General features: G+C 37.4%; 1 protein-coding gene across 1 annotated transcript in view; it reads right to left on the reverse strand.

Annotated features, from left to right (window-relative positions):
• Positions 1-917: 917 nt before the first annotated feature.
• Positions 918-14,139, reverse strand: part of UBE3C (ubiquitin protein ligase E3C) — a 73,879-nt gene continuing 60,657 nt past the window's right edge. The window contains exons 20-23 of the mRNA XM_032687100.1: positions 8,838-9,026; positions 8,670-8,736; positions 7,698-7,828; positions 918-4,793 (exon numbers count right to left, since the gene is read on the reverse strand). Of these exons, the coding sequence (XP_032542991.1) occupies positions 4,623-4,793; positions 7,698-7,828; positions 8,670-8,736; positions 8,838-9,026 (558 nt within the window). The 3' untranslated portion in view covers positions 918-4,622. The remainder of the gene's footprint in view (positions 4,794-7,697; positions 7,829-8,669; positions 8,737-8,837; positions 9,027-14,139) is intronic.

Consider the following 14,139-nt stretch of genomic DNA (forward strand, 5'->3'; position numbering starts at 1 on the left):
TTATCTCTCTATACTTGTGAGAAACTTAATGAGCTTTCCAGACTATCAGATACATACTGAAAGACAGGCAAGACTCCTGGGCATTTGTTTTCTATTAATGCTACAAATTATGAGATGCCCCACACGATGAGTTTTCTGTAATTTTATGTTAACCACATTTTAGTGGCAGATAAGCTGAAGCATTTATGCTGCTACTTCTAAGTATTAAAAAACAAACATGCACGATATTAACTTTATAAATACTACAGTGGAACTAAAAATGTATTTAGCAATGAAAATAAATAAGCAAAGGGAAGCAGAAAATTGTAATTATCAAAGGAGATAAAAATTAAACTGCACCTTCAGAAGAGCCCACATATGTGCTAAAATTCCAGAAGAAGCTGAAAGAGACGTTTTTGTACACGTTTGCTGACAGAGCAGCATTCTTCACTATGAATTACAGCTTCTCAGGTTTCTATCCATGGAGTTTCGTTCTAAGAAGTCTCTTCAAAGCACATCAAGTGATGTTAGCTACGCTGTTTGAAAGACACACTGAAACGAAGCCAAACCTGAGAGCTGCAGCTTGGCTGACAGAGGGGGAACTTCACAGCTCAAAAACTGAAGGCACAAATCATTCTGAAGCAGTAGAATCATAGGACAGTTTAGGTTGTAAAAGACCTCTGAGATCATCGAGTCCAACCAGTAACCCAGCACTGCCAAGCCCACCACTAAACCATGTCCCTGAGGGCCACATCTACACATCTTTTCAATCCCTCCAGGGATGGTGACTCCACCACTGCCCTGGGCAGCCTGTTCCAACAGCAGGAACTTCAAGATCAATGACTAGTTAATATCGGCTTCTTGTGGAACTTATTCAGTATCATCAATCTTTAAAAAGAAAATGCCCAATTTACTGCAAAAAATGAAAGAAAATAGTGTTTCTGCAGAGTTTCAAGAAAACTCAAATTATTTTATTCACAAAAGCATAAGTCCATAAAAATATAGATATCCTGATCAGTTTTACAGACCATGTTCATTTCTTCTCTCCTTCACTGACAGGCAAAGCATTATGAAAAAAAAAGTAACAAGCATTTACATCACAAACCATTATTAACACAGTCATGTATATGAGCAAATGTTGTAGAGTTTTTGCATATAATTATAAATACAAAAAAATCACAGATCCAACAAAATATTCTTCTATTGTTTTTTTCCTTTTATTTTCTGTGCTGTACTATTTTTCAGTGGTGAAAAGAGTATGTGCTGTCTCACTGGCATTTAACAAACAGTTTTTGGTATAAACTGAAATTTATGACCTCACTGCACTCAAAGTGTCTTCTTTGAATTCCTTAGCATCAAATTAGGATGTTTGTGCTGTATTATTCAAGTGGTACCGAAAAAACCGTCCACATTGCTACTAATAGCATCAGGAAGCTCTCCTTTTTTTTAAATTACGGAGCAGCCCACACAAAAATAACTGAAGATATCCTCACTGTTCAAATCAAACTTCTGTCAGCTCAGTGTTTACACAAGAAACTGGAGGAAAACCTTTCCTCTTTTGTAGATATATAAATGCTTCCTAGAAATCATGAAAGAGTTTTATGAAATTTATGCAAGTTTGGCTTTCAGGACAATGATGGAAGACAACTGAGATTAAGGAACAAGGCCCATCATTTCTGTTGTGGTTTGCTGTGGTTTATTTTTTTTTTAATCCAGCTAATAGGACTAAACCCCTATCTGGAAAAATTCTCATTGAGATAAACAGACCAACTGCTAATTTTATTTCTTTATTCCATTTTTAATGCCTGTTAATTCTGTAGAGATGAAAAATTTGTGACCTCTTCCATCATACAGACCTTGACAAAAATGTTTTTTAGAACAGGTTACAAAATTATAAACCTAAATTTATTTGAAAACAAAAACCAATCATAAAATGCTGTCATTTTTCCAAAAACAAGTACTGAACTAGGAGGATGAAACACTGTAGTACAGAAATTTACTGTAAGGGTTATCTTGTACAGAAACCAACCCCAAACCCATAATTATTACTGCCATAATTCTGATGGTCAAATCTACAAGAATATTTCAGGTTACTTGCATGGTGTTTACTGCCTCTGCCTATCTAAACTGTGGGAGCATCACAACTGGGAGACAGTTTGCTCTTCTTCTGAAAAACAGAAAATCCAGTTCCATATAGAAACAATTCTTGCTGTATAAGTGCTGTGAGAGATCATTTCAACCCTCCAGCTCCTCAGGACATGACTAACTACACGCCTATGTTACTTCTCATACCTTGCTCCTTAAAATATCCAGCAACAGATCATGGGAAAGCAGGAACTTGTGCTTCATCCTGACTCTCTGAAAACAGCTGGTAGAAGTGTAAGCACTGGTTGCCAAAGGAAAGCCCCTCACTCCTCTCACTGCAGTCTGAGGGAGGTGAAGCTGTTGCAGCACAGACTTCCAGCTGGGAACCTGCAGAATGAGATCTGGGCTACAACTGTTCTCAGTGACCTGCCAGTGTCAGAATTTCACACTTACTGTACAGAATATACAAACGAGGTCACCGAGTGCTACATACCAAAGAAATAAAATGTCGGAGTATTTTCAGCCAACTCAAGTTCTCTAGGGAAGTTTTCTGCAGCTCTCTGATTCCTGCAGTTACATCTCTCTGCAGCTCACACTTCCCCCAGCCTAAACTCCCTGTGGAACCCGCTGCTTCCCTGCTCACAGACAGGAATAGTGTGCACTGTCTCCTTTTGAAAAGCAGAAAGCAAACGTTACCGGGACTTGGCATGACTCCAATACAATCTTCAAAATACAAATATTTAATAGAAAAATTTAATTTAATTTTACAAAATACAGATACAACACTACCCAATGTAGTAAAATAATGGAACTGAAAAATAATTTTAAAATATTTAAAGCATTAGGTTCTAAAATAAATAATGCTATCTAAAAGAAGTGTTCAGGTTTTGCAATTAGGAGGAGGCAGTTCCACTATTACTGATCTCTTTTTCAACTTCTTTACAAGTTCCATAATTTATGTAGAAAAATATACAAGAAAAGAATCTGGGATAAAGAATAGGTTGGGTACGTAATACTTAACATAAATAAAAAGCCTAAAGCAAAACCAAAAAGAAAACCAATTGTTTTATTTCTGTACATCAAGACTACAAATAGTATTTTAACACTTCATTTATTACCCAAATTAAGAAATTATACATTTTTATATGGTTACTAGTAAACATCTTAAAATCACTCAGTTTTCCCACATTTAAAAGGATATTGCTGGTTACTGCTTATTAAATAGGAAATCCAGCGGAGTTTCCAGTAACAGCAAAATATTTTTTTGCATAAGAGATGAATACAAATTTGATTGTAATTTTTGATGATTTAAAATATAAAACTAAAGTTCAGAGGGATGCAGTTATGAATCTTATAGTCTGAACTATAATGCCTTTTTTAAATTGACTGCAGTTTGCATATGAAACCCTACGATGTGCCTACTACTAGAGGATCAGCTCCTTCCATATGAAAGCACTTTTTCCCCCCGATATCAAATTTTATTAAGCAGCATATTCCCACTTACTTTTCACAGCAGAAATACTGCAGGGAGATGGATATAAAGGTTGTTTAATCACAAAAAAAAATTAATTTGATTAGTTCTACGGCACAGATATGGTATTTAAGATGGAAATAAATGATAGGGAAAAGGAATGTGAACACCACAGGCTTCAAATATAAAAGATAAAGCCTGATAACTTTGGTTCAAATAATTTTAATAATTGTTACATGTATATTTTCCCAAAGTGATGATTTTTGTTTGTACTGTGTATGCAATAGGAGTCTGATTCATTTGAAATAAACCAACCAACCAAAAAACCTGTACGGGCACAAAAGACAGAAACAGGACAGAGAAAACCTGGATACTCACATCCATTCAGAACAGTGTCCAAGTGGTAATGATGCAGCCAGGCTGCCAGGGCACTGCTGACTCATATCCAATTTTCCATGGACAAGGACCCCCGGGTCCCTTTCCACAGCTGGTCTCCAGCCCCTCATTCCCCAGTCTGTACACACAACCAGTTGGTGATTGCCCATCTCTCTATGACTTGTAAACAATTCCACAACGTAAGTAAAGATGTTAGGTTACCAGCAATTAAGCATTTTCATCCTCAGTTCTGGGATATCTGCAAACATCTGCTTCCCTTCCATCTAAAAGATTAATTGCAGGATGTTAGCCCTGTCTCATCCCAATGCACTACACCGTACGCAACTTTATTGCCAGTTTGTAATATTATTTATGTTTGAACAGCACAAAGCCAAAGCTTCATCTTTGGTTAATTTCACTGAGATGTCACTGTTCTTTAAATGTGCTCTTTCTTCACATAAACACAGAAATCAGCCACACTGCACACGGCATTCATTGTTTTGAATCATAAAGCGGTGTCAACATAATATTCAGTAATGAAAGCTAAGAAATCGTGTTTAGAAATGAAACCTATTTGAGGGCATTTGATAAGACACAAGAGCTGCAGAAATCTAGACAGAATTCCCTTAAAACTGCTTGGGTATGGGTGCTGCTTATAGAGTAGGCACTGGTTAGTTCCTCTGCAGATCATCCAAATAAGCATCAGTTCGACTCAGCTTAATTCAAATCCAGCAGCACATTCAATGGCATAAAGAAGTTTGCTTCTCATCAGATTCTCATCATAAAACTCAGGAAGCTTCAGCAAGTTCATGCAGGTACTGGCAGTAGGTAGCCTGTCTAAATCAGATCCTCCATTGTGAATGCAAAATGCAGGATATAACTCCTGGAAAATGCAACAACAACAAAAAAAAACATATCAAAAAAAGATATACAAGCCAAAACCTACTCTGCAGTAGCTGGCACACATTTCTAGGAAGTAAATCACTAGATTAACACCTGTCACAATTACATACTCAAACAGCATTTTCTTTCATTCCTGGTAGCACCAAAACCACTCCTGAATTGGGCAGTACCTCGCTCTACCTTGTCCCCACCAAGATCCACTGATTTGCAAAACACAAGGCAATTTATTTGGCTCTAAGGAGAATATAATGATTTGTTGTTGTTCATACAGTCTATCATACACATTTACAATGCCACAAAACCATAACACAGATATGCAGAGTGAGTCCGTAATGATACAACCTTGTCAAATCCTGATTATTCTTCTGATGTGATAACACACTTTAAAATATTTTGTATGTAATATTTCATTGTTTTAATAATATCCCTTTCTTTTCTTCTGAGAAGGAGTATAGTGAAAAGAAAATATATTTATTTTTTACCTCTAAAGCACTGCTTTTGCTGGCAAGACAGTATTCATCTTATCAAATGCCTCCCTGAGGCAAAAAAGTTCTGATTTTAGAAACTGGAGAAAAATTCCAGCTCCAAAGGCAAAAGGTCAATGAGATTCTAAGCTAAATTATTGTTCAAATGGAGGCCTTAAAAGTATTTCACAGCTAAAATGCTGCATTTTTAGTGTTCCTTTCAAAATGCTAATTGAATTCCCCTACTTTAGCTTTAAAAATGGAAAAATGGAGTCCTAAATTGAAATGTCATGCCAAGGGCACCATTTGTTGCATAATTAAATACTATACAGCAGGAAAATGCAATAGTTTGGAAGTGAAAAGTATCATCAATTTATTATGTGACCCGATTGGAACTTAACAATTTTCAACCACACTTTAATGATTTTTTTTTTTGTCCGTAACAATGACATTTTTTTAAACTTATTAAACTTTGATTAGCTTTAGTAAATGTTATTCTGAGCCTGACTCTGGCAGTGAAAGTTTAAAATTTTAAAATGATGCTAGACTGTGCTATCTATAAGCTATGAATGTCAAGACATTTCCTTATCTTAAATTAATATGCACTAACTTCAAGAAAACATGCCAGTTCCACAATATAAAGCATACAGAAGATTTCAGAGTGATAACCCAGAAATTGTGTTTCCCTCAGAAAAACACAGGACAAATATATTACAAGAGTGCAAACAAATTTTGAAGATCATCTACCATCAACATAAATATGTTGTTATTTGGTCAGTAATACTCAGCACTCCAGTGGCTTCACACTCTTTACCCTCAAAGCATTAAATGACACACTGTCACAGGCTAACAGGACATTACTGCTGATGACAATACCAGTTACCCACTTCCTTTTCTGGCAAACATTTCCTGACAAGCCCCTGGTTTGGTGGTAAATCCCTGTTAACAAGATACTACTGCAGTCAGTTCCATGTTTTCCTAGCCAAATATGTTAAAAGTCAGGTCATGGCCTATCTCCCAAGTGCACACACAGACTTCAGCTTTCCACATTTAGCTGTGTCACTGTCAGCCTTAATATTTTCAGACAGATTCAGACAGACATTTGATTCAAATGTCACACTGGCTACCTCAAAGCTGGGTACCTACATCTGCATTTCCTCCTCTCCCTTTGTAATTAAAGAGGATGACAACAAATGGAGACTTCTGTTTAACTGGTTTCCACACAGCTGTTCCCAGTTCTCCCTCACACTACTGATGTGCACTGTTCTACCTTGGTCTCATCCTACAGTTTTCTAATTGTCCTTCCTGCTGTCCTGTTCATTGCTAGAGTCCTGTACAGTGATATTCACATGGTCTTGGGGAGTTTAGGAGAAATGCTTGCAGGCTTTTAAATAATCAGTCACGTAAATCAGTCAACGAATACCCTAGATAGGATTCACGTGATTAAGCACCCATCTCCATTGTCTCCATATCCAAATCCATGGATGCTCTTTACTGTTATAGGGGATCTAGTTAGTATGTTTTGTGGAGTCTAACATGATTCATTTCATCCTGAAGTTGACACATGGAGCAGCCAGACAAACTGCCAACTAAAAGTGCCAGTTCCTCTCCTAGGTGTGTCTATAAAAGAAGTGCAGCTGAGTTATAGATTATAGATACTGAAGATGGAGGATATGTTGCCATCCTATGGTAACACCACCACACAGCACTGAATGCTCCCACATTTCAGAGGAAATGAAGTCCACGACTGGTTTTTAACCAGAATTTTGCAGTGCAGTGAAACTCATGGGTAGAATATCCCCAGAATTTAGTTTCAAAATGTCTTCACCTTGCCTTGGCCTCTCTTTAGTTTTATCAGCAGCAGACAAAAAGTTTTCTTCGTACTTAAACTTCCCTGTAAATAGCAATCTGGAGATAGCAATAAAATATTTATCTACAGAGGGTACTGAGCTGTGACCTAAAAGCAGGTAAATGTGAATTAGAAGGAAACATAATACATGTCCTGCTTCAAACGGTTAATTTAAGTGGTTCAAATTTAATAGGTGCTTTTATATCCTCATTTCTCTTTCGCCTGACTTAAAAACACTATTCTTAAGTCAACCTGTTCCTTGAAACTGGTAGCAGCAATTCTGCTTCTGCACAGGAACATGAAATGGCAGCAAGGGCCTTCAATGACACACAGCAACTGCTCTGACCAATGGGTTTGTAGGTTTTGCAGTTAAACCAGAAAACAACAGAATAACACTTCATTTAGTATTTTAAAACTATACTTATTACACATGCAAATTCAAACACTGAAGGTATTTCAGTAGTGACACAGGAATACTCTTCTCAAATTGTAGATTCCTACAGATGAGAAAAGCTTGGATCAACATCTGCAGCATTTACAGAAACTTGCCAGGCAGTCAGAGGACATGTACCTTAAATCCCAGAAGAGGGGGTCGAGAGCAGCTTGTTACAAATTTGAGTAGTTTGCGTTTCTCTTCATCAGTGAAGCTTTCAACAACTCTCCAGAATATTTTAATTACAGGATGGTCTGCTGTGTAGCCACCTATAATGAGAGGTAAATGATTTACAGACAGAATAGTTTTATATAACAAATAAATTCTTCAGGAAAACCTAGCACAAATCCTGAAAAGTTTGGGGAAAATATTGTAACCAGCAGGCTCATATTGCTAATTTCCAGTATCTACAGATCTCTGATCACTGCATTTTCAGTTTCATTTCTTATCTATGGCTACTGTATCCCTCAGCTTCTTAACAGAAAATTTCTTCATTGAATCATATTTTGAATTAATTTTATTTAGTTTAGCATTTACCTAATAACTCCAGATTACTCCAAGAGTGTGCAAAATCTACAAGACCCGGGACGTTACTGAATGAATCAACTTACCTTGAGGAAAGCCCAGATGTGAATCAATGATTTAGTAGCTACTTTTTGATTACATTCATGATAAATGCAGGGAAAGAATGAAGTAAGATACCTTGCATTTCTCACAAGGAAAAAATATGAGCTCTCTCTTCAGACTGTCTGAGAAATGATAAGTATCTGAATGTGGTAATAGAAAAACAATCCCGAAGTCATTTGCAGACTTATTTTCAGCTCAACCAGACACAATCATTGACTACCTTTAATTCAGAAAAGGAACACACTCTATAAACTATAAAATTGCATTTAAGTGCGTGAATAAAATAAACTACATATCTCTATTTCCCAGCATTTATAAAACTGGATTGTAAATGTAACCAATCTTCTGAAATTCAGGCCTGTCCACAGAGTTTGGCCACAGGTAACAAGAATGACTTTTTCTTAAAAGCTAGGGTAAAAAGCAAGTTTATTTATTCCCAAGTCAGCCATAATACACGTTTTTATATAAGCAAAATATGCTTACCTGAATAATTTGTGAAAGATTTAAGATCATCCAAACTAATAGGAACTTGGGCACCAGAAGTCAGAACCTAACAGAGAAGGAAATTAGACCATTACATTACAGGCGAAAAAACCCCAGGATTTAGTTCTGTTTAAAGCAATTGTTTTCTGCAGTTTTAAGCAGAAGTACCTGTATTTCCTGCTGATCAAACATTCGAAGCCACTCAAGATTCACGACATTGGCCAGTCCCTGACGGAAAGCCAGGCAATGCTGCCGGATTTGTTTGTTTAACCTGTAGTCTGCCACCAGGTGGATGTAGGCGATGCGGTTGGCGCTGGTAACGGGAATGTCTTTTCCACCTGGCTTCAGCTCCACCACCTATAAACACAGCAACTTTAATTCTGTGTGCTGGAACCATAAAATTGAACTGCAAAACATTCTAGTAAGTCATGTGTATATTTGAGGTCGACTAGAATATACTCAAGAATATTCACCTCAAAATAGGATAAAAGATGACGAGTTATGAAGGCAGGGCTTTGTTTCTGTTTACTCCTAAGAGCACATTCTATGGCATCTGGTTTTTAGACCTAGACCTCCAGCTGCCAATGCAGCTGATCACATGGCCCCATGGTTTATCACCAGAAAGCAGATTTAGCACAGTCAGAGCTCTATAATAGGAACAGTGTGTAATACTAAATTCACCACTGCAAGTAAGACAGAAAATGAGGTGAAAATATGCCCCTTGGGCCATCTCACCCCAGCTTCACTGATGCCACCTAGTGCCCTGGAAGAAAGAGCAACCTGTATAAGCACAGAGCTCACACAGAACATCCTCCTTCCCATTGGATTAGGGAAGCTGTGTGGCACTGGCTGGATTCTTCTCTAACTGTTTCATGCTGGTGGATTCTGCAGGGTCACATTATGGTAAAAGCAATGTCCACTGAGTCAAAATTTAGATTCTGATACAAGCCTGATTTACAGAATGCTCAGCATTCACAACTCCTACTGCTGAAAATCTAAACTACACATGCTCAGTACATTCAACAAAAGTAAAAAACAAGCAAACAAATTTCTTTTTCTACTGAGAAGTTTAACTTTTGTCCTTCAAGTACGCCAAGGTACCTCAGAACGGAAGAGTCTGAAGAAAAACGGAAGAAAAACCCCCAAACCAAAGATAATGTAATTGCATTAAGATCAAAGGATCAAGGGTAGTTGTTATTAAAACACTACAGGCCTTTGCATATTCTAGTCTGTACTGCATGAGGTTAATTTGGTGAAGTAGCAGCCCAATTGGAAGGGATTAATAGAGTACTAACAGGAGAATTAAAAAACCTGAAAAGCTGAGATACTGTCACCTTCTGAACTCTTCCAGAAACTATTTGTTTTTCTACACTCTGGAGTAATTTTTTTAAAACTGTGCATTTCAGTCTGTGGTAATGATGACATCTTTAGAGTACAGGAATCAAACACATGAATAGCTCCTTTGGTAGCATGATACCTAGTAATGTCAGCTGTTCCAGTGCTAAGCAAAATGTGCAAAATGGTAAGATTAAAAATTCATAGTGCTTTTGAGCATTCAGATTTTTACTTGATTCATAGTTCTTTAAGGAGAAAGAGACCATTAAGACCTGTGAATTCTGACCTCCCAGGTAACACAGGCCAGAGGATTCTGTCTAGAGATTCCTGTATTTAAATTCATAAATCCATAGATGAGTTAGAGCACATTTTTTAGAGATGGAGTATCTACCACCTTCTTTGATAAGCTACCACAACCTGAATTACAAAAGGTGTTAAAAATATATCTTACTTCCCACTTTAATCCTTGGACTGCAAACTTCTTGCTTTTGTTAATGCCTACAGTAAAACATCTCATCCATACTCCACCATCTCTGTGTGCAGGTTGTACTGACTATGCTTATACCCTACTCCTGGAAGAATTAAGTAAAAGGAAGGTGCCAGTTTAGCTGTCACTGTTTCATACCCTGCACACATCAGCTTGGTCCCTTCTGAGCAAGTCCCCTTCAGCAAGAACCAGGGACACAGGAGGCAGGAGGGCTCTCCCTGCGAGCCAGTCAGCCACTCCAGGGGTACAGGCCAGTGTCTGGGGCCACTGATGGGCCTGAGAGTGAGGGTATTTTTGCTGGTGAAGTCCATAAGGAGTATTATTATAAGTACAGGACTTGTTCCATACCACAGTGGAAACAGCTGATGAGAAGGGGCCCTGCTTTCTCCTCTGCTACTGCAGGCAACAATGCAGTCTAGAAATGTACTGTGTTTCATCCCACTGCAGTAATTTTACTATCACTGGAATTTCAATACTGTCCTATAGCTTAACCAGCTCCTTCCTTCCTCCTCAATTACATCCATGATGTATTACTTATGGGCAGCAACGTCATTAATCTTCCCAGAGACTTTTTTACTGAACTAAAGTAAGCTAGGTTTCTTTGATTTCCTCCCATAAAATACCCTTTTACAAAGTCTAAGAAGATCAGAAAGCTTTCTCTTACTTATTAAATTCTTGTCCTCTTCACCTTTCCAGTATCAGAGCTACCAATGACGTTCCACATGAACAAATCAGTGTTGAGACCTCAATACCACTAATACTTTGCTTTCTGCCCACTTACAAACCTTCTCTACTTGTTTTGCCAAACTGCAGAATTCCTTGTTCTTTTGACACTACTGCACCCAATACAATCCCTCTCTCTGAGGTATGGACACACTGAATTGGGCCATATTAAAGCACATTTGTATCACCTAACTCATCAAACTTCTCTTGAGAATAGGGACACCAACAACAGACTGACTAATAAATATTACTACATTTGCAAATTATAATGTCTGTAAGCTCAGTATTTACAAAAAAATATGCTTGAACTAGCCTCTTTCCTAAAACAGCAAAGGGAACTACTTGCAGGGTGATTTAGAAAACTGCTGTATTTTAAGATTCAACCCAGAACTAGGTGAAATAAAACATCTGACCTTCCCTGCAGGTCAGCAAACAAAAATAGGACATAGATTAATTTACATTTGCATTGTAATAGCATTGGCTCCACAGTGCTCTAAGGATGTCAGGAAATTGTATTCATTCTGTAATAAAAGCTATAATGCTCCTCCTAAAATAAGAGAAAAAAAGTGTTGTACTCTTTCTGACCACTAGTTTTAGAAAACAAGACAAAGGGTGTTCTTTTTTAACAAATCCTATTATTCCTTTTATTTTTATATTTTTAATTAGCAAACCTTGATTTCTGATCCAACACTTCTGTACTCCCCTTTCTCCCCACAGCCCTGCATTGCCACACGCAAGAGTACAGCACTCAGTTAACTGCATTTCCTGGGGTTTTCCAGTGATCTGACTATCCTTTTCAGAGTTTGTCAATGTGAGATTAATTTTACCACTCTTTTGTCAAAGTATCATCCAAGACTGAGACAAAATGGATAATGCAGCATGAAGAATAAATATAGTCTGCCATAAAGGCTAAGAGGGATGCAAAACAGAAGACAGAAAACAGTAACACTGGGTGGGAGTAAAGCTACAGTAAATGTCGATGCAGTTCACCTTTCAGTCATTCAATGTTCCATGGTGTTTTAAAGGAACTACTGCACAATACTGCACAATTCACACTTAATTGTAAAAGTCAGGAATGATTGTTGAAGAGTTCCTTTTCAAAAAGCCACAGCACAACTTAATACATCTTAAAAGCTTTATCAGCTTATATCTTCACTTTTATCCATCCAATTTTCGCCACTAGATGGTGCAAGGCAATAACACAGGTTACACGGGGCAGCCCAGACTAGAAAACTACCGACTTGTGTCATCACTTTAGTTTCTGTTTTGTAGATCTAAGTTTAAACAAACAAACAAACAGAAGCATTTTAACTTGGTTCATTATCAAAATCTCACGTATTAAAGGCAATCAAACCATACACATAATTTAGACAAGTATTCAGACCATTCAGACAATACCAGATAACTGAATTTGAATCCCTATTCACAAAGTATGTCTTCAAATTGAAAAGTCAGAATTTTCAAAAATCTGCATTTTTTTAGTACTGTGGACAGAAGTACTGCATCAGGCCTCTGACTCTGAACAACAGTTGCCTGCACTTCAGATTTTCTTGGCTATGAATTCAATTATATGATTCTGCAGGTACACACTAAAAATGTAATCAACTTATATTTATATTCTTATTTAGGAAAACCGCCACAGTTTGTGTAAAAAAAAAAGGTAAATCTCTGTTTTAGATATGACTGCAGTTCAAGTGAACAGTTCAGACAATCATTTTTGAGTTATTATATCTGCTATTTTGAACATTATCATAATAATTAATTAAATACACACCAAAAATCAGCAAAACAGTAAATAACATGTTTGTCAAGCAGAATTCAGGGGATTTGTCTTCTGACAAATTTGTCACAAAAAGTAGAATTGCAATGTGATGATGGGCAGAAAAAGGCAAGTCTCTGTTGGCAGACAAACTTTAAGCTTGTGGCTTCTCACACAGATCTGCCAGCTGCAGCTGCTTCCCAATCCAGTAGACAAAAAGGGAATATTTAGAGGATAAAGTAGGAAATACTTCAGGAAAAAATATTTTTTCCTGTCATCTAAGTATTCCTTCTTTGTGCATGAAGACACTAGACATGAATCTCTTCAGACAATCATAGAACCTCCAGTGCAATTTTACAAAGCTCTCTTACACAGTCAAGAACTCCTACAAACTTGTTTTCTGGACAGATGAAAATATTGTATCTTTTTTTCCTTGGGCTCTGATCACTTTTTTCCTATCACCCCTAAAGTTTCTTCCCCATTCTGAAAATAAGCCAATAAAGGTGGGTTTTTTTTCCTTTCATTCCCTGTCATCTGCTTTCCAGATGTTCAGGCAGGAGTTCCAGGTAGGAGATTGCATATCAGTGTCTAAGAATGCATTTGCTGTAAGTGTTATGAATCTGCCTGAGAAGGATCAGGCTTTGCTTCTGAAAAACCTCCAAAAAAATTCATCTAAGCTGCTGTATCCTGTTACAGAGGTTGCCAAGACAGAAACTTTCAGAACTATTTTTAACACTTCAAAATTTTCTCTCAAAGAAATTTAAAGGCAAAGAACTCCCCTTTACTGAGTCAGCATATTTTCAGTGACAGCAATGGCATTCACACCTGTTTGAAAAGCCCAAGAAGGTGTCCCAGCACCAACTTCCATAAGATATGGATTTCATAGGAACTGCTGCCATGGATATCATAATGCTTTCTTGTGGATTTGTGCTCAACTTCTGATCCATGTAATCTCAAGAATCAATGTTTGAGAAGACTTGCTGGAGTACAGCATCTAATGTTTCTGAGGGAAGAGAAATGCACACTTGCAACCTCCCCTCTTGCCCTGGACAGCCACAAAACTCACCCTCCTCTCACTCAGAGAAAGGGAGGGTGAGAGGTCTGAAAAGAGAAGGTGTTTTCTTGAATTTGTTAACCTTATTCTTATTGCAGATCTTTTATAACCA

The sequence above is a fragment of the Chiroxiphia lanceolata genome, chromosome 1, assembly GCF_009829145.1.
Source record: "Chiroxiphia lanceolata isolate bChiLan1 chromosome 1, bChiLan1.pri, whole genome shotgun sequence".
In the NCBI taxonomy this organism is placed as follows: Eukaryota; Metazoa; Chordata; class Aves; order Passeriformes; family Pipridae; genus Chiroxiphia; species Chiroxiphia lanceolata.